Here is a 27,320-nt window from a genome sequence, read left to right on the forward strand (position 1 = left end):
AGTGGTGAGGCAAGGCAGCGATTAAGGCGCTTTCCCCTTGACTGTCTGCGAAACAAATGGCAATTGTATTTGTCTTACATCCAGCCAATAATGACATACGCGTCTGCTGCTTGGACCTACAGCTCTATTGCGATAGCGTGAGTACTTCAAGTGCCACAGAACAAATTGCTGTATGTTCTGGCAAAGACGCCGTGGTTTGTTCCAACGCCATGTCGTGGTTCTTTACGACAGGCTTACCAGGCACACAAATCGCCTGCTGGCGAGCGAACTTATTTACCAGCTATGGGAGGGGGCACATTATTGCCGCCCATCTGACGCGCTTAAGCGCTAGTTTTTTTTTGTTAATGTAAAAAAATAATGATACCCTGGATGCTATTTGTAATATTTTTGCGGTCACTCCTGATTAAGAGCTCGTGTTTTTGAAGTTTTTAACTCGATCGAGCGCTAGGGACTGTCCTTAACAAATAGATACATAAATAATAAACGAGGGTTTTTCTTTTTTAGCTCTGTTTTTTTGCCTGTAGTTGTTTGCTGGGTGTTTTACTCTTGCTTGTTTACTATCTACGAACTAGCAATACAATGAAGGATCGCATAGTTTCAAATTAAAGAAAAACCTTGTTGACAGACTTAAGTTAAAACTCCATAACTATTTCAACAGAAATACACGATGTTATTGAACCTATTCTTTTTACCATTATTGTTAAATAATTGTATTTATTGTTATTATAGCCACTATTATTACATCACTAATAATTAGTGATAGTGAAATACAATATTTACCATCGCTATTTATATAAAAGCTGTTTACAACCGTATTCATCTACTGGTGTGAGAGCTGAAAAATTATTTATTTTAAGATTTTCTTAAACTAAAAATTTTTCTTTTCTCTGATTAGGGGGATTCAAATTAAGGTTAATTACGTTACTTTCGAGTGTTATATATAAATATTATTAGTAGTTATACTTCTTACTCTTAATTTTTTTCTCTACTTTAGTAGAACAAAAAAATTAGCTAGCATTTCTAGACTGTTAGTGAGTTACTTTGTTCTACTAAAGTAGAACTTTTTTAGCAAACTGCTATATAGTTAAGTGGCATAACTTTACTCCTCAGTAAGGTCGATGGTTCGATTTCATTTGGAAGCATAACGGGGTTAGGGGACAAGCACTTGACTCTAATTTGGTTGGCAAGTCATCAAATCTATCTTTCTCTGGTTCTCCTCAGGATAATAATTGCTTAAACCTTGTATTAAAGTGTTTAATTAATCGAACCTTTTCCTACTTTTTTGGGTGGCTAATGTATACGTATAATTTCTTTTGTAGGTGAAAACTAGTAACTTAGACTAGAAAGTTTTCTTGCTTCGACCAACGCTATGCGGGCTTGAACGCCATCATTTTAAGACTCAAAGGAGCAACGTTGTATATTACCTGCTCTATTCATTCTTACTACAGTGAGTTAAGCTTTTGCTATCCTTGTAAGAATCATTGTTATCAACTTTGGTTTGTTGTCCTAGTTAGCATTGAATTGGGGCGTTATCTTTGCCTTAACAACCTTAGAAGCAGACTATTTATTAGATTTGGACAGTGATTTAGACTTTCTAACTTCCTTAAGGCAATGGTGAAAAACTTCATTTATACTAGGTCTCTAACAAATCTTTTACTTTAGTGGAATAACATAACTATCCTTGTTAGTTTGATTCTAAAGAGTTACTTCCTACTTATAGTTGTACTCTATTTTTCTACTTTATTTATATTTTTAATTTTACTCTATAATTTGAAATTTGCTATTATTTAGAGTTAGTTATGTTCTATTAAAATAAACCTCTTTCCAAGATGAAACAACCTACCAGCTTCCACGCTAACAGGTAGCCACTAATAAATAATTCTTTAAACAAGTAATCTTGCGATATTATCGAATCTGGATTTGCTAAACGCGTATAAGCTTGGGCGTCTTCGTTAAAGGATCCTTTTTTGGAAACTGTGCAGCTCGGTCTCGTTATAGGAAGCCTATGTCCATATTTTTTTGCTTACGACTATTAGCTAGGTATCGAAACTTTCGTTCTTTGATGTAATTCTGGGACAGAGTGAGGGATGCTTTTTACCCCAAGGTTCTACAGCGTACAAGTGCTAGTAACATCCTATAAACAATACACGTCTAATACGCATTGTTTCATGCATCCCCCGTGGGTTTCAGTCTAAGGTCTCCAAGCGAGTTCATCCGAATGTGGAATGATGTCTTAAAGTAGACTTATTTATCAGGTCTTACGACCATCTACTATTCCTAGAGGTTATTGGCGATATTTCCTTGGCTCTCTGTTAAATTTACCTCTTAGCAAGTTCTTGCATCCAATTTAATGCTTAAAAGCACTTTAACAAAAAAAGTAAAATTGGTTATCCGCTTTATTATGGGACCCGAAGAATAGTAATTATTGCCACTTCGAGAGAAACTTTAAAGTGAGGGTGGGATAATACTTGGAAGAGCCGTAGATCGAAAGATCTGCTCTTAAAAATGGTGAAATCTTTGTTTTGGTTTAAGATTTGTAGTAGATTCTATAGTACCTACGTCCTGGAGCAAACGTTACTGTCAGTAACATGCCTTAGACAGGTGTATTCGGGGTTTACTGACTAGACTTGTATTGCTCTTGTGTGACCTTTGTAGCTTTAATTGTAGTAGAGAGTTAGGCTAAATAACCTTGAACTCTATTATTGGGAAGATTGTGCATACTATACTGGCCTCGACTCTTTTTTTTATTTATTCTCAAATATGAATAATGAAGATCCGTTTCACCCTTAGGTTAACATCCAAGGTGAAAGTAGCTAAGTTCTAGGTCTTCCGGTGCCTTCCGTGCAAGTAGCAAAGTTTGAAAGAAAAGGGTAAGTCCAAGTTGTAGAATGAGTTAGGACAGTGACACAATCGCTCTTTGCCAAAGTTGCTAGTGTATCTATAAATCTAGGTTAGTTTGATCGTGGCCTAACTTTATCAAGTAAGAGTATTAAAGTAGTTTTTTGAAAGGAATCTGTTGTATAGCTGCACTGGTGTTGTTTTTATGGCTCTAGGATTGATCTAACTGCTTTTTCTATTATTATAATTTTTTTAATAATAATGTTTATATTTTTTAGTTGTATAATATATTCAAATATTTTTTTTTGGTTTCAATTTTTTATCAAAAATTTTTTTTTTAAAAAATTTTTGAATTTTCAAAATAATGTTATTAAGAACATTTAATATTATTATTTATCTCAATTTATTTTATTTTTATTTTTTACTTTAAATTTTTTTGGTTTCTATTTTTTTTCTTATGAATATTATCATTGTAAATATGATTTTGTTCTTTTTACTGCTACTTAACATATTTATATTAACTGATATTATTTTTTTGGATCAATTTATTTATCATCTGGTCCCATTATTTTCTATTTATAGCAAACAACTTTTTTTGCCTTTTTATTATTATTTCAAGATCCTTTAAAACCTTATTGCTACCTAATATTTATATTGCATACTTTTTACTATTTCGGTGCAATTATTAATAAGTTGGGTAATTTTTTTACTAAAAAATTAATTTGCAAAATAATTTTTTTATTCAATTTTGTATTTAATAGTCCTATTGCAACTAGTTTACTGTTAATGTACAATTTATTAATATTTCGGTAAATTTTTTTTATGGAAGAAAAATTTCACTATATAATTTTTATTATTATTACTTATTTATTGTATACTGTAAGCTCTTCGTATTGCTAACTTTAATAATTACATTAAAACTGATTTACTATGTCGGTGCAATTTATTGAAAATTTGGTATAGCGTTAAAATAAATAATTTGCATAATAATTAATTTCTTTTAAGATATTTTTATCTTATATTTATTTCAATTTTTATTGTGCTACAAAGTTACTGTTTTGATACAAATTATTAATATTTTGGTGAATATATTTGATAAAAAATATTTTCTTGATAAAAATTTTTCCATTTTTATTAGCTTCTTTTATATTTTACTTAATGTAATCATTTTGCTACTGTATAATTATTTTGATAAACTTTATCGATTTATTAACCTTTTTTTATTGTTTGTTTATTTACGCTTTTATTTTTATACCTAATACAATCATTTTGTGATTGAGTTTACCGTTTTGATACAATTTATTGATAAATTAGTGTATTTTTATTCATTTAGAAAAACTAATATACTTGAAAAAATTATTTATATAGTAAATTTTTTGGCGACTAATTTACTTATTTGAAACAGTTTATAACTAAATTGGTTATTTTCTTTTTATTTTTTAATATATTTTGCTTTAAAATTATATAAATTTGGGCATACTTTTTTACAGCTTTTATTCCTACCTAAAATAATTATTTTGCAAATAATTTACTATTATGATAGAGGATATTGTCCATCTTGCGTATTTTAAATGTATTTTATAACTTTGTTTTCTTGCAAATATTTTCTTATTTATTAAAACTTTTTTATTTCCTTTTACTACAAATTTTTTTGCGACTGATTTACTATTCTGGTAAATTTATTAATAATTTAATAAAATTATTACTTTTTCAAAATATATTAATATTTTTTAAAAAATTTGCCTTTGATTTACTATTTTAATGCAATTTAATAAAACTGTTTGACGTATTTTAATATTAAAAAATATATATTTTTGAAAGTATATATTATTTATACCTCTTTTATTTTTATTTATACAATTATTTGTTACTGGTTTACTATTTTGACACGATTTGCTCTTTTTTTTACTATACAAAAAAAATATTCAATATTACTTTTTTTTTTATTTATATATTTATACTTTTTATGCTACCAATACGATAATCTTGCGGTTAATTCACTATTTTGATACGAAATTATTCCTTTAAATAATATTAAATAAAAGTATCATTTTCATTCTTTAATTTTTTAAAATATAATAATTTTGCGACTCCTACTATTTTGATAAGATATATTATTCTTATATTATTAAATATTTGTTATATTTACTTTATTTTACTATTTCCTATTGATATAAATTGTTATATATATATATTTTTACTTTATTGTATATAGTTTACTTATATTTTTATGAAGTTTTCGTAAATTTTTATTAAAGCTTTTTATTGTATATTATAATTATTATCAAAGTTTTTTACAATATTTATTATTTTTATATTTGTTATCATGATAAATATCAAAAAAAAGTCAATACTTTTATATATTTCTTAAAAATTGTTTTATATATTTTTATTACATACTTATATTTTAATATTATTAAAACTTTTATATTATTATTATGATAAATTTTTTTTATAATTAAATCTTTTTTAAATATTTCTTTTTAAGTGTGACATAATTTAATCGTGAATGAATTTTATTATGATTATAATAACAATTATAAAGTTTTATATATTAACTTTTTTAAATTATTTATAATTCCTATTAGTTATAAAAGTTGTTAATGCATCTTTTAATACAAATTTATATGCTAATTATTTTTTTTAGTACAATAAATTAAAAATATTTATATTTTTATATAGTTTTTATTTTTCTTATGTATTATCATATATTTATTTAAAATATATAAAGTTTTTTATAAATTTTTATTATTATAAATATTTATTGGTAGTAAAAGTTATACAAATTATAAAGCCGTTGTGTAACAGTTTAGCGCCTTATAAAGAAAAAAAATCCAACAATGGGGTTTCTCGCAAGAAATTTAATAAGTCAAATATAAAGAACTTTCAACTTGCATAATTTGCTTGAAAAATTTTGTAACAAAAAATACGCAAATCTTTTGCTTTCTATAGTATACAAATTGTTAAGCTCCAAATATACATTTTTAGGGGAAAAAAATAATGATGTGACTCCATAAAAACTTATTAAGATTCTTATAACTATAATTTTTTATAAAATAATTCTTATTTTTACTAAAACCAATAAGAGCAGGCGTTGAAGAAAACTGATATATAAATATGAAGCAAACTTTATAGAGATAAAAAAAAGTTCACGTGACGCATACCGCGATCTACTCATTAAAGTAATTCTAAGGCGACTTTTCTGTCGGCTTCAAAAACCGTTTAGAAAGTAATGAAAAGTACAGATTTTTTTTAATCAATTTTTGCTATAAGTAAAGTAAAAGATTTTTTGTTTTTTATTTAGTAAAAAGATCTTTTTGGTGCTAGTTAGGGTTAGGTTTATATATTAGTTATATAGGGAACGAAATAACTACCTTCGTATGACAATATACCCTAAGTTACTAAATAGTATTCCCTTTCGGGTGGTACGGGTACTTTTCTTTGGTGACAAGCCTTTGGTAGACCCGAGATAGTCCGAGACAGTGCTTTAATTGCTAGTAGCTATATTAGAAGACGCCACTTATAATGCGACCAACTGAATATTATTACTGTTCTTGAACTTTCCACACATGCACTCTTTTTGAGTTAAGGTTGAGAACACTAACACACCGAAGACTGAGTTGTCCGGAGTCAATTTCGCATCATAGAAACTCAGTTGCTAGAATAACAGAGTACAAAATTCCTCATAGTATAGTTGCAATTAATCCTACAAAAGACGGATATCTATTACCGCTGAATACTACTTTTTAAAAGTAGCTTATATGCAAAGTTTCTGATATAATGGGACGCTCTTTCTATAGTTCTTAATTACTTAATATAATATGAGTTGTCGTATACAAAGTATTTTCGCTTGCCATCTTTTAGTTATAAATTACAATTCAATTGACTATATTTCCGCCGCTGTCAACAATTTGACCATAACTTTACTTTGGGTAGATCAGGTTAACGGGTTAAATATGTAAGACTATCGTCGAGAGTTCTCGTCATAGGCCAGTGGTTAAAGGCATTGATGCGCGCATCGTGGTTCAATTCCCACCAACGTGTCTCTTTTTCGATTTCTGGTGGTCGCGTACCTAAGATCCATTGCATAAATTCTAATGAATTTGGTAGTAATGAAACTGTTATTGGTTAAAGCGACTATACTATTAGATATTAAAGTTGTCTTTACTTTGCGTAAACATGCCACCAACCGTTCACCCCTTTGAGTTATACTCCCAATATCTATATGTCTCCTTACGAAATATGTACATTAGAAAGAGGTGCTTTGTTAGGAATTAATTTAGACAGTCAAAAACGACTATACCACTATCTTACATCAATGAAGGTAAACAAAAGGTCATAAACAATATTTACATAACGTATGCACCATAATTTTGAATGCAAACAATCTGTTATGGAGGAGAGAAAAGCGAAGAGATTTAGTTTCAAGGAATATAACAAATTTAAAAACTTGGCCCGAGCTTTACTTGAGTGACTTTAATAAATTATAAAAAATAAAAATAAAAAAATGTATATATATATAAAAAAAAAAAATTAGAAGGATAAAAACGCAGAGTTGTGGTTGCCTCCAAAGTTTTATTATTATGATTAGTCCCTTAAAGGAAAATTTCAATAGATAATTTTTAAAGGTTGTTATTTTTTTAAATTTTAACTATGAGAATCTATTAGAGATAACTTCGTCTCCATGGTGCAATTTATCTTAATTGTTCAAAGTACTAAGTAATTTCAATAAACTGAGAATTCTAAGAAAAGGAAGGGGTAACACTCTTCTTTTAGTCACTCATATTGAGCAAAGACAGTATAGGCAGCATTTATGGCCAAGGCAACATATTAAGTAAAGCTTAAGGCTTATAAAAATTTGTTTTTTATTTACCAAAAAATTAATTAAGCCCCATTTTTTTAATAAAAAAAACCTTATTACTAATATTTAGTAGCTACTTTTATGTACCAATAAGAGATGGAACCAAAAAGCGAACCATTCAAATCGATCACAAGTTTCAACTAAAAAAAAATACTTTTTTCTTTTGTTTCTTTCATTATAGAATGTTTTTAAGTTTTATTTATGTAAAATTGTTATGAATTATTTAGTAGAGATACTAAACTCTTTATGAAGATATGAGTCGTTAGAAAATACTTTGGTTTCTTTGCGAGGACTATACTAAAAAACAAGGCTAGAAAATTTCTGATAATTATTTATTTATATATTTTAAAAGTTCCTTTTTATTTTAAAAAAATTAAAATAAAAAGTAAGTATGCAAATGTCCCATGAACACAGGTGTGTAGCTTTGGTTAGCGACATGCAAGTATAATTTAAAAGCTTATTCGTATATAGAAATGTTCACGATGGGTTCTCATTTATTTGTAATATTTATTATAAGTTTAAGGGCATCGAAGCTTAAAGAGTTTTTGGGAGACCATTAATGTTTTCTTATAATTAACTTATACAAAACATGAAGCGACCTATTATAACTTTAGCCCGGTTTTTCTTCAATGCTTCTAACTTCTTGCAACTTACGAACGCGTAGTTTGCAGCTTCTTTTAATGAAGAATTTGACGTTAACAAGAACAACCATTAAAATTTACCCACTTTCTCCTTCGAACTTTAGCGTAGATCGGGAGAGACTTTTTTTGAAACCTTTTTAAGCACATTCCCCTCTAAAAGCTGGTAAAGGTTTTACGTTTCTTTATGAAAGTCTCGCTATAAGTGGTTTTTGAAGTAATGTTGATCAAGTTTAAATTTTTGAATCAGTAACTTTATAACATGTGCTAGATAAATTCCATATGTAATTTATTACACTTTTTTTCGATCCATTTTTTTAAGAATGTATTAAGGTAGAGAACTATTAAGAAAATATCTTTTGGTTGTAAAAACGTATCTGTCATAATTTGTAGCTTGCAAAACCTTATAATTTATAATATTATGTATTTATTCTTATTACTATGCTAAATACTGGCTTTTTGAAACTTCAAAGCGAAAATAAAGTTGTCAAGTAGTCAATAGCGTTTTTAAATTAACTTATTAATTAAATAGAAATTCTTTATTTAGTAACAGTGTTGTTCAGTGTAAACCAGTCGACGAATCCGACTGCTATGATTTGCGCAATATAATTATTTAACAAGGAAGTTTAAAAAAAAAAAATTTTTATTTCAACGGAATGTGGAGTTAGAAGTTGGTTTCAGCCTTTGGTTGTTAAACTCAACGAATACAAACACAAACAAGGCCTTTTTATTTGCATAGTGTGAAACTAGATTCGGACAAGACGATATTATATAATTAACGCATAATTTATAATTGTGAAAAACTGTTTGTTTACAATCTAACGAATTTTTCTTAACTACTGTATACATAAGGCATATATTAACTCTATAAATAACAATCCCTCTTCTGTTTCTATCCTCTTCATTTCTTCTTTAAGTGTTAACGCGCTTTATTTTTTTGAAAATCGAAATAGACTTTAATTTATCACACTATTTATATTAGTAACCTTTATAAATTAAAACACAGATCAAGTATCAGTTAAATGACATGTTTTTAGTTAAAATAAAGCCTTAGTCTACCATAAATATGATCTAGTAACTAGATTATTACCAACAACTAATTCTAAACAGTAAGTTGCGATGGCCACCCTATGGATGACCAATGTCCTTTGACTTTCTAGCTCTGTAGGCCAGAATCTAATAAAATACGGATTAACCCAAATCTGTAAGGGCTGGAACTCACAAGCGAACAAAAAGAAACATACAAATACGAGCAGAGAGACAGAAACCTGCTTTGTGGCCTATTATCTACCAAGTGTTCAATAAGAGTAAATCTCCTTTCACAGTGCAATGTACCACTCTCTAGCTTTTAATGTTCGGAGTGAAGCAGGTGTCGGTGTATACAGACAATTCGAACGAATTCATTTCTTCATCCCTATTGTTAATTGAGTCTTCTCCGTCTGTTAAAGTAACACTTAACGATTTCTTTAAACTTTAGAATGGTAAATGGGTTTCCCCTTTACTTTAAATTCTACTTCAACACGTTTTTATAAAATGCCAGGAATCCTCAACTCTTTTGTGATTGGTGTTAGCCACTTAAAAGTCGTCAGTTACACCTTCCACTTTGTTGGTAGAAGTTTCAGTTTATCCTCTGTGACTTACTCCTCCATAAAGTCATAGTCTTCTGCAAAAATTTGGTTCCTCTGGCCGTCGGTCCCCCGGTTAGACAATTGTTTAGTATTCAAATCCACCTCTCTATAGTTTCTGCTGCTGCCTGGAAGTCTGGTGGGTGAGCAATAGATTCTATAAAAATTTTAACAAAAGTTTAGAGTTGTTCCTGACTTTCTCCCTTTGCTGACGTTACTTGCCTTTTTGGCCTACAGAGGATTACCAAAGTACGCAGTGGATCCATATATTTTTACTTAATTTTTTTAAGTCCGGGGCTTCACTATACGTGATTTATTTACAAAGAATGTAAGTTTTCACCGTAGCTCAGTGATTAGAGCATTGTAACGCAACCTCAAGGTTGCTGTCCGTCGGTGCCAACTCGCAATTTTCTGGTTTGGTGGTTACGTTTACTACTCCCCTACAAACAAAATTCTTACAAAATGCACTCGGCTAAGCCCATCTATTAAAGCGATTGCCTTAAACCTCTCTGCAATGTGAGTTGTGCGGGATCAGTGAGTCTTACACATCAGAAAACATGTTGTCTAAGAATTCAACTATTTTAGCGTAGGTCCTAACTTTATGTTCTATGAAAGAAATCCAGACGGATCGCGAGTGAGTTTACGCACGATTGTTAAAGCCTATTTTGATTCACCAAGCGAAGGGGAGTAAGGAGGTGTGCATCCATCATCGCTCACGGAAGAATGAACTGTAGATAAAATTTATAAAACAGTAGTACATAAAAAGCTCTGTACTTACGACCAGTTTATAGAGCTCAACATGTCTTAATGTTTGTACCTCAACTGTAAATATGTAATTTATGAAGATTTTAGTATTCAATTGTTTGCGGACCTTTTCAAGGTTCAATACCTTTAAACCGGAGAATCGTCACCAGAGTCGCTGGACATCGACCGAGTTCTCGGAAGTGCTTCACAATGTAGGGCCTGTGTTACCATACCCTGATTTATTATTTTATACTTGCAGACGCTGGAGAAAAGTGGACTCTGAATTTTCGTTGGCGTTAAGTAGTACTGTCGTTGATAATTGTACAGAAGGTAAACTAAGATTAAACAAGTTTTACTTTCTTATATATCAAGTTCAAATAAAAACACTTTTTATTCTAAAAAACCTTTTGAGCGAGTTTAATAAAGTGTATCGTGAATTCTAGTAAACTTTAATTTTTTTAAGGCAACTAACTACTTAAACGAAACATCAAAGTCATTGTCTCTTATAAACTTGCTAAATCCTTTCTTTTAAAGTTTTAATAGTAAATTATAAAAGCGTAACTAGACGAAAATCTTAATAAATATATTTTTATGCCGTCTAAGCTAGGTACCGGTGACTCGGTCAATCATCTAGAATTAACAATTCGAAGTGCTTACAATTCTGCCTCTACTTCTAAGCCTTCTAAATTCTTCAACTAATTAATGGCTCCCGCTATTATGCAGATGATTAAAAGGAGACGCTGCCTTAAACAAATGATATAAAGACGATCTTTTTTAGGGACAAAAAAATTTACAACCAATTTAATAATTTATTAAAGAAGGAAATTGATAAAACTTTATAGCAAACTGATAACAAAAGCTAAAATGTTTAAGTCCTGCGGGCTTATTAAGGAAACTAAAACGGTCCCTCAACCCTGCAGAAATTTACTAAGCATACCACCCATTTATCATGAAAATAGCGTAGCACATACTGCCTGAGATATATCTAACGTTTTTGCTCAACCTCTATCCTGGTTTTCCGAGAGTTTCACTGCCACCCGAGAAGAGGAACCTTGGGATTAGGCGACCTTTAATCATGATTTAGACAATATTTATTTGACTAGTCGCGAAGAAATTAATAATATAATCAGTTCGTTAAAGACCAAAAAGGCTGTGGGACCAGACGGTGTGTTGAACCTAATGCTCAAACATTTTATTAATAAGGCTATTGCCTATGTAAACGAGCTTTTTAATTCGATATTAACTACATCTTACTTTCCAAATCGTTGGAAGTTAGCAGAAGTTGTTTTATTTTCAAATTAAAAAAAACCAAAAAACTTTATTACAGGCTATCGGCCTATAGGCTTACTATCCTGCATTGACAAAGAAGCGGAGACTGGGATACTCCCAAGGTTAATAAACTTTGTGAAAGCAAAGCACATTATTCGAAAGTGTCAATCTAGTTTCCGTGAAAAACACTCCACATCTCAACAGATTCTAAGACTTTCAGAATGTATTACTAAAGCCTTTAACGAGCGGAAATAAACCGCAATAGTAGATTTTTAGAAGTTGAGAAAGCCTTCGATAAAGTTTGGCACAGAAGACTTCTCTATAAGATGGCCAAAATTAACTTACCTAGGTCTATAATCCAGATGACAAAAATTTATTACATAGTAAATTCACAGACCGTGGTGGATTTAAACGTTGGAGTCCCCCAAAGCTCACTTTTATCGCCGCCTTTATTCGCGATATATATAGCAGATCAAAACTACCTTATCGCTAACCTAATATGCTGACGACACAGCTATATTCTGCGGCTCTAAATCGACAGTACTGGCTGTTATACACACAACTTTATTTGTATTCTCTAGAAACCTGGTTTACTAATTGAAAGATAACGATCAATGCTTCTTAGAGTGCAGCAATGATAATTTCAAGAAGTAGAGTTAATATTCGAAAACGCCAAACTCTACCTATGTTTAAAGACTGCTATTCCGTGGAGCTCATGGTTAAGTACTTAGGAATTATTATACATCATAAATTAACTTGGAACGTTCACGTTGAGTATGTCCTAAGGAAAATGAACGCTGCCAAGAATATCCTATATCCCTCAATATGGAGGCGCCGCAATCTCCCCCTTAAAAACAAGCTGCTTTTTTTATAAATTCATTATTCGCTAATTTATGGTGTATACTTCCGTTTTTTAGTCTACTCTGAGCGTCATATAAATAAGCCGCAGATCTTTTAAAACAAACTCCTCAGAATAAATCACAGATGCTCCATGGTTCATACGTAATGAGTAATATCGTGGCTGCCCAATGTCAACAAACAAGACTTTGTTTTTACAAATTGCAACTAAATGTTACAAAGAATACAGTGAACATACCAATAGTTTATTAGCCTTTGCTGTTAATTATAACCCAGATTAGAGTAACAGGTATGAAGGAAGGACCTAAACATCGGTCCTTTGAGCCTCGATTTACCATCCTAATTATTTTCGATTACCCATTTAAATTATAATTAATTTTACACTTTATTATTATTATCGTTATTTAATGATAAAAAATCCATTTATAAAAGTCACAAAATACATATAAACTATTATTTTAATATGCTTAATCGAACTTAAGTATTATTATAATTCAATTATGCATATAAGGAAAAACTGCGCATTATAGTATATTTTATATATTATCACTTATATTGGTTTAATAATATTATTATTTAATAATTTAATTTACTAATTTGTTCTAATTTATTCTTAATAATAAAATTCGGTTTTTTTTTGTTAGGTTGTTGCTGTGTACTTCTTTCTTCTTATAACAGCCCTTGGACGGCACACAAATATTGATGAAGACTCTTCCAAGGGGACTGGATCCTTCTTTAACTCTCTTATGGTTTAAGAGGGGAATAAGCATTAAGCAGTAAAGATTTGCTATGCAAATAGGCTGTAGTAAGTCAGTAAAAAATAAATAAAAATAAAAAATATTTTTTAATATAACGGTAACTATTTTATTACATGTAATATTGTAATTACTTTGCTATTACGTCTTTGTTAATGTATACTATTTAGCTGTAATGATAAAGCGAATTCGTTCCGCTGATGGCGCAATGACCTCGTTAGGGCAGTTGTGGCCGCACTCTTAGTAGAGGGGGAGTAGATATTACAAAGCAAATGACAATAAATCACACCAGTAGCAAACCAGTGCTATAAAGAAAATAAAAAAATCAAGGGGCGCCCCCTAAAGGATGCAGTAAGCTAGAGATTCAATTAAAAATTTTTCTTTTGGTTTCTTAGCAAATTGATCTAAAAAAACTTATAAAAAAAAGTCTGTGTTATGTTAAAGAATTAATAAGTTATTAGCTCTGCCTTGGAGCGACATAGTAAATTCGTTCACTAAGCCCTTCTTGTAGCTGGTATTCCCATGTTTAAACTTACGAGTTTTTCCTTTAATATTACTTTTTCTGCCATTAGGTTATTTCCTTTTAAAAATTTTACCGTTTTATATAGGAAAAATTTTATTGTCAAGAGTCCTATGTTGTTAATATATTTTGTTTTCATTTAATGTTGAGCAACATGGGCCGTTCAGCAATTTCCTAATTATCTAGTAATTAGTTGAATTTTATCAATGTAAATAACGTTAAATCTTTTTAAAGTTTTTCAAGATTGAATATTAATAGTTTTAGCCTATCGTCAGAAAGAATTTGAACACTTAATATTTTTTATTTTAAACTTATTAAATTCAGCTTCATACTCAGGAGTGTGATAAGAAAATTCAGCAAGCGCACAGACAAAAATATGCACGACCACTCGTTTATTATAAATAAACTTGCCTTTTTTGCTCACTTTTAAGCTCTAGACAGTCTATCGAATAAACATAGACCTGACAGAAAAGACAGTTTACTTTGCAATAAGAATTTCTGCTAAATAGGTTCTTCTCTTTAACCGGAAATAAGTTTATACAGTAATTCTAAAACAACCCCAACCATATAATTTTCTAAAAGCAACTAACTAAAAATAATTGCCAGTTAAATGCAGGCTTTCTATAACTTAACTTTTTCTTAAACTAAAATGGGAGGCTCCAGCCTTCCATATTTTATATTTGTTTGCTACATTGTTGTTTCGTTCAAGGCATAGTGTTTTTCATAACAAGCATATAGCTTGGATGAGTCTCGTCAATCCTGCATTTCATGGTTTCGTAAAGACGTAACTGTTCCTCAAACCCGTAATTAGGGGAGATGTCGGGCCTAAGGATGGTCAATATATTGTAAAAAGGTATCAACTATGTAAACGTGGGAGCTACCTAGCCTTTGCGACAGTATTAAAGGCTTCGTTGAATGGCATCTATGAATAGTGCTGTAAAAGTAAATAGGCAAGTGCCATCCGAACTTATGTATTTTTAGCACCTTGAAGATTCTCATTAAGTAGGAAATTACAAAGGAGACGCTTCTCGACCTGCCATACCTGCAGTGAACTAAAACACCTCCTTTAAGTTTAGAAGGAAAAGTTGGTTATTTTTAGGGTTCGGTAAATACAAAAAAAACCAGAAGCCCGGCCCTCATCTATAAAGGCGTGGGCATCCTCGAATTTGACTAGAAGATTTTGAACGGGAGTGTCGAGGCAGAATATAACTTTATATCTAAAGTCCTAATCGCGATCAGTAAATTTTTAAAAACTGCGCTATAAGATTTACCTCAGGAAAGTTGCAAGGGAGCATCGCTCCTGTGACGAGAATGTGAGTGATTCCTTTCTTTTTTAACCATTTTATATTTGAGGAAGCACTACTCATGTAAATTGAAGTAATAAATTAAAAGTTGTTATTATATTTAAAGTGTCACAGTCTCTGTTTGTACACATATGGCCTTTGTAAATATTAAAAATTAGCTATTCAGCGCGTGAAAAACACCTCGCTGAGCCCACCCAAAGACCTCTAGCAGGTAAAACTTCACTTGCGTCCACGTCAAATATAATACTTTCAGTTGACATTAATTCCTTTTAGCACATAACATATGTAAGAACTTTTTATTAGGTATGAAAAAGGTTCATTAAATAAGAGGAGTCGGTCTGTAATAAGTTAAAAGTTCTAAAAACCAATTGTGGATTGACTCACCCCAGAAATCACTACTTCAATTTAATAATTACAAGTCATTGATGTTATAAAAGGATTTATTTTAAAATAAAAATGAAAATTAATAGAACCGACTCAATTATGGTCTTCTTTGTAGTTACAGGCAATTATATTTGTAATACTGATTTTGTTAGTGCCAAAGATAGGTTCTATAGTAAATTAATAGTAGGTTTACTAACCTTCCTCTGTTAAAACTGTTTTATCTTTGAGTTTATTCATTTTATGTTAAATTTATTCAGTTTTAACAAGTGAACTATCGTTTCATAGTGGAGGCATGCGATAAAAATAAAGAATATAAAGCAACTAAGTCAAGTGTCCGCACCTCGGTGATGATTGCCAGGGTGAATGGTTGGAAAAGACATAATAACTAAAAAGTCGTACTTTTTCTTTTTCCTAACGTTTATCAAAACTAAGCGTTAAAAAACAGCAAAATAAGCGCCAAGAAAGGAGCATTTTTTAGTGTGTACATAGTTTTGTTAAGCTCAGTTAATATTTTTACCAGTGTTTTTTTAGCATTTCCCTTGCTTTTATTATAATACGTGATACTTTATAGTGTAGTTTTCTTGAAACATTTTTTAACTTTAGTTAAAGTTTTTCATGAGCTTCATGAACGGTTTCATATGATGTGGTATGATTGTGGCCGCAAATAAGCTAATTTGTGAGTTTATAAAGCCTGGCGGACGAGTTAATTTTTATTAATTTTTATTAATTATTCATTTTTTTCGGAACTTTTTATTTGTAGCCCTTTACTCAACTAAAAAAATAAGTCCTGAATATATAAGATATCAGAGATCATATGTTTAATTTAAACACAAAACTGAGACTTGGAAATAAACTCAAAGTAAAGTAGTTATAAATTATATATGATTAAATTATTCTTATTAATTGCAAAGGTTATTTTGTTATAACATAATAAAAAAAACCTTTACCGTTAACTGAGATCTCCATACATTTTGCTTTAACTAGAAGTTTTTTGGCCAAGAAACAATTTTCGTTGTTAACTGTTAAAAAGTTTATTGTTATATGCACAAAATGATTCTTATAAAAGACAATCATTTTGCCAGAATAAATGATTACTTTAAAACAAAAAATACAAAAGAGATTCGCCCGAAGTAATCACTATCGCTACTACTTGAGCTGCTGCTAATAACTTAAAAATAAGGGTTGGACCGTGGCCAAAAAAAAACAAAACCAGTGGGACAGTGATATTGTTGCACACGTTAGTCATCCCATACTCCGCCCAGGGCCATACTGTGGACGAAGTCACCGCGAAGATCTGTTACTACACATTCTTAACTGCAGTGTCGACTACGTTATTAAAAGAAGAAGGCAGAGCACTTAGTTCTATCAATAGGTTATTAAGCTACTAATAAAAACGTACAAAAAATCTATACAATATATTCTTGTAAACCTATCCTAGTTCTTCTCCGTCAACATAGGGTTTCTTATTCGGGCCTTCTTTTTCTTTAAAAAATTTTATAAGAATATTATCACTATAAATGAAATACTACCTTCAATGTTCACTTTAGTTTCATTGTAATAATGGCAGGGGGCATAACTGAGCTGTAAACCTTTCTTGTGTAAACTTATATAGTAAGTAAAAAAAGCCTACCTTAATTCTTGCTACAGCACTTGCGCTGGAGTAATTTAAGTTATGACAACTTTTCAATGACAATATCTAAACTGTAAGATTGCTTCGTTTAGTTGGTTTGTTTTATAAGATATAAAATTAGGTTACTAGGGAAAACTAAAGTGGGATATGGTTTTTAACTTCCTAACTGGCCCCCCTTCCCCTTACTTTTTATTTTATGAACTGTCGCATCTTTTCTGTTTAAAAAATTAATACCATGAAAATATTGTTGCTGTAATACTCGGTCATTTTAACGCACTCCCGAGATTGGAAAGCACATAGGTAAGGCAATACCTGACTTCTATTCTTTGATAATGGCTAAAGTATGTTGCCTCAATGTATACCGCATTAATGATCATGAAGTAAATGCTTGCTTTTATTAATGTAACTAAATTTGCAAAACCTTATTTTAAGCTTACAACCTCTGGTTAATTAGTGAGGTATGCTTTTTACACCCTTAATTTACGCAAAACTGCGAAGCCATGAAAGCTTTTTGGCATTGGGAACTGTTTTTTTAACCAACTAACTTTCTTTTAACCTGCTCTCCTAAATAATAACTTCTGTTTTCTTATTTTATTTTTGTGTGCAATAGGTAAGATGTATTTTGCAAAAACTGAAGTAGTGAGAAAAGGTTGTTCTAAATTGTATGAGGTTTATAACCTAAAAATTATTTAATATTAATTTGCAACCTTTTTTATAATTTTAACTTAGTACAAAACTTTACAGATCTTAAAAAAGAAAAGCAGTCTTTCTGATCATTTTTTGGTTGGTTCTAAATTATGCTAAAGTGTATCTATTTAAAAAGATATTTAATGCCTAACTTACAAGTGGTTATCTTGTGGTTTCCAATCTTTTCCTAATTGTTTAAAGATATTGTAAAGACGCTTTCAGGCCTAGTTATGCCCTAATTTAAGGTTGTTTGCATAAAAGCTCTATATGAAATTTTAATTTGTTGGTATATAAAGCTGTTGTTTAATAGGTGCGTGTCTACTGGTAATTACGGAGAAAAAATAGTTCATCCCACTGATAAGAAAAAAGAAATATATAAGTTTTGTGGTCGGCAGCCTGAGTTCTCTCTTTTTGGTCGCTCTTTTGGTTTTGTGTGAGTTGCCTGCAAATGGGGATTTTTTGGGTGTTTGACAGGGAGTCGCCGACGATGCTCCGAAGAAGGTGGACTCCCTACTTTTAACGTCTAAAAAGCTACAGGAAAATACCCTTTTTACTTAATGGGTTTACCATAGGTTTCGTAGCAATGACGACCTTTTCTGGCACTATCGTTTACACAGAAAACTTAGGGCCCGCCTCCTCACGTATATATATAATGAAACAAATAAGGCCGATAGTTTTTTTTTTTTGGAGAGCGCGTATCTTTACAGGGAGATGCACAGCTTCATATTAACCAAGCAATACTTTCTCCAGGACATATTGTTAGCCGGAAAGGATGTTAGATATTCATACTTACCTTAGATGATGTTTATAATAATTAATAAAAAATTAGGCAGAAAAGCTTAGAAAAAATTTTATTTTAAAGGAGCCTCCGGGGCCGCTGCACCCCACCACATCTCATGTCGGCGATACATTCATGCAGGCCCTACAATACTTTTATGGACATTCGTTATTGGACATTGGCGATGCTAGAAGACGTAACACGTGCGTGCAAACTTTTTAATTTTTATTGATGGTTGAGAAACTTCATGCGGTTTTGACACAACCGTTGATTCCTTTGTAAAATTGTTTTGCAAGCGTTACTATTATTAGTAATCTTGAAAAGAAAAGTAAATATGTCAGTTATAAATGTTTTGACTGCCTAATTGTAATTACTAATGATTAATTGTAAGTGCATATATAAATTAGTTATCTACCTTATAGCATAGTGAGGTATTAAATATAGTTTAAACTTAGATTAAGCACAAAATTAATAAATTGTAAAGTTTTCAAAAATAACAAATGTAGTCAGTTGTCTCTGATAGTGCAAAATTTAAGACTGCAGAAAAATAATAGTTTTAATATAATAATTATGCTACTAGGAATTTTAAAGAGAAACTCAAAGATGGAGTGGACCTCGATGTAGCGAGGGAGTATTTTAGAGTATTTAAGATGCGACTGGACACCAATATCAAATTAGTAAATATCACATTAATAGACGGCCCTTTTCGTGAGTTCATTAAACAAGAACTTAAAAGGGACACAGTTTCTTATGTAGTACGTAATTTTTTTAAGAGTTTATTAAGATGGTTAAAGAGAAGAATGAGGAAAAAATAAAGCTTTAAAGTTAAAAATAATGCCTGAATCTTCTAAAGCTGGCTTGGTTTTTTCTATTATAAACTTCATCAAGCGCATTTGAGGGTGAGCGCTTGGAGTTTAATGTAGTGTTCGCGGTCCGAGTGTATATATATATGTATTTAACTTATATTTCATAAGTTTTTTAAATTAAGGGGTGGGAGCTATTAAAAAAAAGACGTTAGAAGCTTTTGAACTATAAATTTAAGAAGAGGAAAAGGAGGCTTCTCTGTCAACAATATTGATACAATCAAAATATAATTCTGTGAGGGTAACTTCTGTCCACTTTTTAAGCACGTGGTTTTGTCTCGTTAATACGTTAAATTGCTTGTATACCTATCGGATAACGCCGTAGTTGTGTTTTTATTAGTAAAAGTTGAAAGGATAAGCTATAATGCAGGAGACTAATATATGTTAATTTATATGTATCTAGTTAAACTGCAAAGCAAATACAGTAATCAGTTTTTTTATACCAGCTAAGATGTTTTCCTTAACTTTTTTTTACGCTTAATCATGAAATTTTATTATGTCTTCTACATCGCCTGAACTTTATAAAATTTAAATTTACCAAGTAAATAATTTGTAAAAAATGGTACTGTCACCTTCTGTAACAGAACAATAAAGTTTAACAGTAATTAATTTAGATTCTGGGTTAGGTTAGGGTTAGAAATAGTGATAATCTTTGCAAACAAAAATTATCCTAAAGCTTCTTGAAGATACTCAAACTATTCTTTTATCAACAAACTTTCGTATGCGGTATAGAATAGTTTTATTAATAAAAGTTTTTTCGCTAAAATCTCCAGAGGTATCCTTGAATCAAGCTTGACTGATTGTTCAAAAAAGTATCTTGAATCAGGATCCTTTCTGCTGCCTGGGCTTCTTCAGTGGAATTTGAGGGCACTTGATAAGCGAAAAAGCGAAAAGTTCTAGAAGAGGTCTTTTCAGTCTCTTTTATACCTTTTCGGGTTTATACTCGGAAAGTGGTTTCTTGAATAATTAGAAATGTTCGGGAACATTTCATATAAAAAATCATGTGACTTTAATTTAAGGTTTAGGAATATTATAAAAAAGAATCAGTGCTAGCTAGCTATCCTCCTTTTCTAATTTATAATGCTCCACTTTCCGAGTTTACGAAACGATTCGAACCCAATAATTCATTGATATTCCGAGGTCTGGAATATCCAATCGTTATAGGGCAATTATTTGTCATAGCTGATATGACATTCGTAGCGAGCGCATTTCTAATTCAACTTCGCCTCGGTCCGTTCAGGTCATATCGGATATGAAAAAAGAACGTTTCGTAAAGGTATATGGTTGTTATCGTTGTTCTCCTTTATAGATAACATTGAGAAAGCGTATCTAAATATTACATATAATCTTTTTTTGGAATGTCCCCTCTCCATTAACCTTGCAAAAAGTTTGTTACAACATGATACAAAAATCCTCGCGAAAAGAATTTTGTCGGTAATAGTTAGAAATTAAGCTTCTCACCATACCTTTTACAACTCCTGGCGGATGTGCCGAATGAGGGGTAGGATATAAAAATAAATTTGTATCCTTTTCCGCCGATATTGTCCATACCATCTTACCATCTGTATGAATACAGTTATCGAGGAATTGTAATTTACCATCCTTCATAGATTCTTTGGTTCATTTTAGACCAGAAAGACTGTTAAGGATGGCCAGAATTTTTTCTCTAAGAATCTCCCATTATCTTTTAAAGTCACCAATGCATCATCCAAGTATCTTTTATATAAGATGGGATTGGATTTTAAAAGAGGGTATAATTTGGTAGATTCATAGTAAGCAACATAAAGGGTTGCTATACTGGGGACTGCTGGATCCCCTCTAGGAATGCCGTTCGTTTGAATGTAGAGCTTATCATAGAATTCAAAATAACCAGTACTCAGAATTAAACGAAGAGCTTCTACTAACAAACCACCATGAATTGGTACAAAATGCTCTAGAATATATTTTTTAATCTCTTTATATGCTTTCATGGGAGAATGGAAGTATATAAGGCTGAAATATCTAGAGACAATACTTCATGATGAGACGACAAAATGGTACCCTGAATAGCAGTCAGGATATCATCGGAATTCCTGATATAAGAAGGGATGGTGGAACCATTTCGACAGACCAGGAATAAGTGTATTAACACACGCAACTAATGGTCTAATGTCTGGTGCACATCTAGGAAAATCTTTTTGTGTACCTTGGCTAACCCGTAAAAATAATAAAGTTTAGTCTTCTCCAGATGATGTAAAATGGTTCTGGTCAGTTTCATAAAGTCATTATTTTTATCCAACGTTCTTTTTACCTGCTGATAAAAACCAAGAATCTTATCTCGACGCGTTGTCAATATCTCCTCTTTATTGCGCTTCTGAATTTCGAAATAAGAATTTTTACTTGTAAATGGTCGCTACACCATTTTACATACTGTATTGTGGTCATTAATGCAGGGCCTTGGTTTTTATCAGTATTGATCACTTTCATATATTTGTTATTCTTAAATTCCTTTAAGAAAATTGTTTGAGTAGATTCTAAATTCCACTTGAATAGTTTTTCTATTCTTGTAAAACTTTCGAATGTGGTCTAAAAAATTAACTTTTAGACATCTGAAAGTATCCATAACCTCTCCCGGGACAGTGTCCTGTATGAAAGATTTGTTGGACTCACAGACATTGCTTTTGACAAAATTATTAGAGAAATCATCAAAGTGGATGCTAAGCTGATTCCTCTCATCATGTTTGTCAAAAGTTTCTTCGTAATCTTTTATGGTTAGAAAGGGGGTGTGGGACAAAAGTTGAGTGCTAATAAAGATATAAATTGAGTTCCAATTCATTAGTTGTATGAATAATTCTATTATTATCTTTCCAAATATATGAATTTAGAAAGAAAATGGAATTGTTCTGGTTTATCTCTAAAGGCCAGCTTAGCTTAGTACGATCTGGAATATGGCTGATAAAGTCTGAAAGTTGAACTTTTTTTTTACCCATATGAGCAATATATCATCCATATTTCTTTCATATAACTTTATATAAGGAGAGAATTTATGAAACTTTAAAGCTTCATAATACACTGAATATGAAGTAACCAAGGTTGGAGGCAGCGGAATTACCCATAGGATTCCCCGTTTAGTCCTTGGTATAACATAACATTAAAGACATTATTATGTAATAAAAGATGGATCGTTCATAGTATGTACAAAAAATTTTTGGCCTGGAGATCCTTTTAGAAAGAATGCTACAGAAATCCATCAATTTTCTATTGGAATACTTGTATAAAGCGGTTCTATAATGTCTTTACTTTCTAGTTTGATATCTTTTAATAAAGCTAAAAGGTTCTCAGGATTCTTTATAGAAAAGTTTTTCTTGCCCAGCCCCCTTGCCGATTTTGGATGTGACCTGTGCACCTCTACTTTTTACTACGGATTTGCTATTAATAACTTACTTATTTATATGTTTTATTACTACAACGAAAACTTTAATCACTACTCTATTTTAATATATAAACTAAGTCTAAACCAATACTCTTTATATATATCTGTCTTACTCAATTAACTTTTATATATTAATTTTTATTTTTTACTATATCACTTTATTTACTTATATATATTGCTTAACATGTCTCTTGTTTCTTCTGGTAAAGATCCCGCAGTTCACATCACTGAGATACTAGCCATAAATGAAAAGCTATAAAAAGAACTAAAAATAGCGCAAAAGAGAATTAACGAGCTAGAATCTGTTCCCTTTACAGCTATTAGCAAAAACAAGCTAATTGCTATTTCAATCTCTTGCAAACCTGCTCCTTTACTCAATGCCTGCTCAGATTCATTTTCTGGTCTATCTTACAAGGCCAAAGCACTGATATAAACGGATTACCGTCTTTACTGAGTGATTTAACTACTCAAAACTCAATCACTCAGTTTTCCAATCGACAACTCCCCACAGAACAGAAAACTCAACATATCAACTGCGAAAAACTTTCCGGTAGACAAAGAAAATGTTTCACCTTAAAATATTCGTGAGAAACAACGTTGGCCAGGTGTAGTTCCCTATTACGTATAAGAAACGTGACCAATTTTCTTCTAAAAATATCCTTATTGCTGTCTTCCTCTAATAATTTTCAACTGAACCAGAAAATTATTATTAGAAAGTAATTACGAGTTTTACAGCTTATCGGTTTCCTGGGGATAAGCTTTAGAAAGTGGTACTAAAAGTAATTTTTCCGGAACTTAACAGTAGCGCAGTTGAGGAAGATTTACGCAGTCAAGATTTTCATCCGTTAAAGGTTGTTCGTATGATAGTTATTGGAAAGAACGAAAGGTTCTTATTTTAGTACTCGTACACTCGCCAAAATCTGAAGGCTCGGTATATAAAATAACATCAGTTCGTTATTAAATTACGTTTGAAGGACTCAAGAATTCAAACGTAGTTGGCCGGTGCCACCGCTGTCAACTTTTTGGCCATAATTATACCTTCTGTACCTCTGCCTTTAAGTATATTAAATGTGGAAGCAACCAGGAAAATGGTAGCTGCACAAAGATGCCTGATGTCCCTCCGCATAGCGCTAATTGTCAAGGCAAGCACATCATTAACTGTCGAGGTTGCCCTTATCACCCAAGAAATTCTCAAATGCGCACCTCAACAAATCACAATAGAGCCATACTCCCAGACAATTAATTGCACATCTTCCAAGAATTTTCAAAATAAAGAACTTTTTTCTCAGAAAATATTCAGTAGTCCACAAGAAGAGCTACGCAGTTGCCGTTAACATGAAGCCAAAGTCAAAGGACTATGAACATCATTTAAATAATATAAGAACGACCATTTTAGCAATGGCAAGAATGTTATATGATCTTCTTCTAAAGTCTTTATGATAACCTCTCAATGTCAGCTAAATATGCTCGCATGTTATTTTGGAACGCGGACGGTCTTTTGTGTAAAAGAGAAGGATTTCAACACTTTCTTAATAGTCAGAAAATTGATAATGTCTTAAAAAGTGAGAACCATCTAACATCAGGACACATCTTATAACTTTTTCTAATTACGAGCTTTACTGACATGGACCTATTTGAGAAAAGGAGAAGCAGCTATTATAATTAAAAAGCAGATAGCTCATTCATTTACACCGCTTGCCAACTTAAAACTTATTGAAGCAGTGACTATCAAGGTCAATCTTTATGGCCAAGGGAACATGGCTATTATTCCTGCATGCAAGTCTCTGGGACTGCTTTTGTTACCTAAAGAACGGGTCAATATTTTTAACCAACATGTAACTGGAATTCTTTCCAGGGATTTGAACTGCAAATATCCTTCTTGGAATAGTAAAGTGGGAAACCCTAATGGATTAAACTGTACAACTACGCTGGAAAAAGAGGCTTTCTTGTTTCCGGTCTTTTAGAACAGACACTCATATTTACAAAAGGGGTCTCAGATGTACTTGATATTGCCATTATAAAAAACATAACGATATGACTCAAACTTAACCACGCTAGTGGATCTCTCCTCGGGCCTTCTCCCCGTGCTTTACGAAATTGGCCTTCAGAGTTTAACCCTTTGAAATATATACAGAGGTATACGGAGTGGAATAAATTTAAAGAAGTGATTAAGGAAGCCAACAAGCACAATCTCCAAATACTTTTTCTTCATCATTTACTCTCAATGATTTGGTGACCCACTATTCCAGGGGTTTTTTCAGGTCTCCTAGGGTTAGGGTTGGCTGTGATAGGAGTTTTGAGGGTTTGAATGTTTTACTAAAAATGTCGTTACAAACACACTCTCTCATGGCTTGTTGGTCAACCTCTGCAGATAAAATTATTGAGACAGGTCTCATTATTAATAAAATATTTTTATAATTAGCGAAAGTTTATAAATCTATTCATATACTATAAGATTTCAAACTATTTTAGCAAATCAATTTGGAAAGTAATAAAAAGTCATTATTACCCAATAAAGCTAATATTAAAAATAGCCATAAAGCTAAACTTCTATTATGTATCTTTAATCTCGTCTACAACAATCATAAATTTTTACATCTTTTATTTACTTCTTTTATAGATAAAGTTAGAAGTAGGTAAATTATTTAATCTTAGTTATAGGATTTCAAAAATCTGATTACTGTAACCTCAGTGAACTTTTCTTTTTAGGTTTGAAAGGAACCTTCAATTTCTTAGTACTTTAGGTATGTTACACTTTTACGAAACTATATAGCGTAAGCTACACTACCACCTATAGTTTCACTTGACCTCCTCGAAGGTTCAGCTTAAGTCCTTATTTATTTAACATAATATCTTGTTTTACTAATAATTTGAGGTTATAAAGTAGATGTTATAAAAAAAGAATTTTTTAGGATTATAAATATGCAACAATACTAAATATCAGTCATTAAAAATTTGAAAGGTAACGTCAGTTTGTTTTGCTGTTAGTACACCTGCGAAATATGGACTTGGTACGATAAACTAGATAACTATAAAAGATCTTGTAAAAGAGATAAATATAAGCCTCGACGGAAGTATAATAAAGTCAAAGAGTAAAGAGTACTAAATAGCAAGGAACACTTGAAGTGCTAAGACAAAAAGTAATTCAAAAAAATGTAATGTAGTCAAGTAAATTATTTATACCATTACTAATAGATATACCCACAGAAGTCTGTAAACAATTCACTTGGTCGCAAAAATCTACCTTAAAAGATTTTATAGTTTGAAGTATATATAAAATATATATCTGACAACATAGTATGTAATGAACAAAAGGTAAAGATAACATTTATTTTAAGGGAAAAAAAAAACACACCAATGGGCCCTAAAACAAAGGCATACAAAATTCTAATTCATCACAGTTTAACTTTAACCCAGACCAAAGACATTGAAAGCCATCAACCATTAGGAAAAACGAAAAGTAATAAAATTTATGGATTTTCCACAAAAAAAACTTTTTTAATTTTATCAACAACTTTTTTTTTAAGGGCCAAAATCTACTTAAAAATATAAAAATTTCTCTTCTCGTATAAAATCTACAGGTGGCCTGCGACGGGCATCAAACAATATATTTAGAAATCCTCCTAAAGTAAAAGATCCAGAATATTTGTATTTCTTCTATTATTTTATGTAGTCTAACTAGATTGCCAGTAGGGTCCATATCAGGAGATACTCCCAAAAATGCAATAATCAACTTTATGACTTCTGTTCTCAGACCTCTTATGCCGTGCCCTAACGTCCCCTGTTGTTTATCCACGGTAATGCTATCAACCCTTTTTTTTCCAGTATTTAATTGCCACCTCGCAGCACGGATTCAAAATTTGAATTTTTGAGGGTAACTATATGTTTATTAGGTACCTTTAATAATCTATTGCTAAGGTATGTATAATGTATACAAATTTCTTTTAATAAAACAGATGACTCGCCATATATTTTTTGCTCTTTCTTCCCTTCTTTCTTTTCGGTTTTTACCGGGTCTTTAGTGTTTTAGTTTTACTTTTGATCTAGAGGAGCCAGTGATATTATAAAGGTTACAATTTTAGTGTAGAAAGGTAAAACAAAGATTAACGTCTAGAGGGCGTTATAGCTGAAGTTAAAAAATAGCTTAGTAGTCT

The 27,320-nt window shown here is 31.3% G+C and overlaps 2 protein-coding genes across 2 annotated transcripts; one reads left to right on the forward strand and one right to left on the reverse strand.

Moving 5' to 3' along the window:
• Positions 1 to 14,509: 14,509 nt before the first annotated feature.
• LOC135120593 (uncharacterized) lies at positions 14,510 to 15,637 on the reverse strand. The gene is made up of 5 exons (XM_064044926.1): positions 15,380 to 15,637; positions 15,231 to 15,333; positions 15,093 to 15,172; positions 14,990 to 15,030; positions 14,510 to 14,933 (listed from the first exon to the last, which is right to left on the reverse strand). The coding sequence occupies exons 1-5, from the start codon at positions 15,473 to 15,475 to the stop codon at positions 14,813 to 14,815; spliced, it is 441 nt and encodes a 146-aa protein (XP_063900996.1). The 5' UTR covers positions 15,476 to 15,637; the 3' UTR covers positions 14,510 to 14,812.
• Positions 15,638 to 18,471: 2,834 nt separating this feature from the next.
• LOC135120604 (uncharacterized) lies at positions 18,472 to 19,734 on the forward strand. The gene is made up of 5 exons (XM_064044939.1): positions 18,472 to 18,614; positions 18,686 to 18,887; positions 18,943 to 19,094; positions 19,472 to 19,599; positions 19,665 to 19,734. Exons 1-5 carry the CDS (start codon positions 18,562 to 18,564, stop codon positions 19,712 to 19,714), a joined length of 585 nt encoding a protein of 194 aa, XP_063901009.1. The 5' UTR covers positions 18,472 to 18,561; the 3' UTR covers positions 19,715 to 19,734.
• The last annotated feature ends 7,586 nt before the right edge of the window (positions 19,735 to 27,320 follow it).

Source organism: Zophobas morio, unplaced genomic scaffold, assembly GCF_036711695.1.
Source record: "Zophobas morio isolate AGI-343-1 ecotype UQ-CSIRO unplaced genomic scaffold, CSIRO_AGI_Zmor_V1 ptg000398l, whole genome shotgun sequence".
In the NCBI taxonomy this organism is placed as follows: Eukaryota; Metazoa; Arthropoda; class Insecta; order Coleoptera; family Tenebrionidae; genus Zophobas; species Zophobas morio.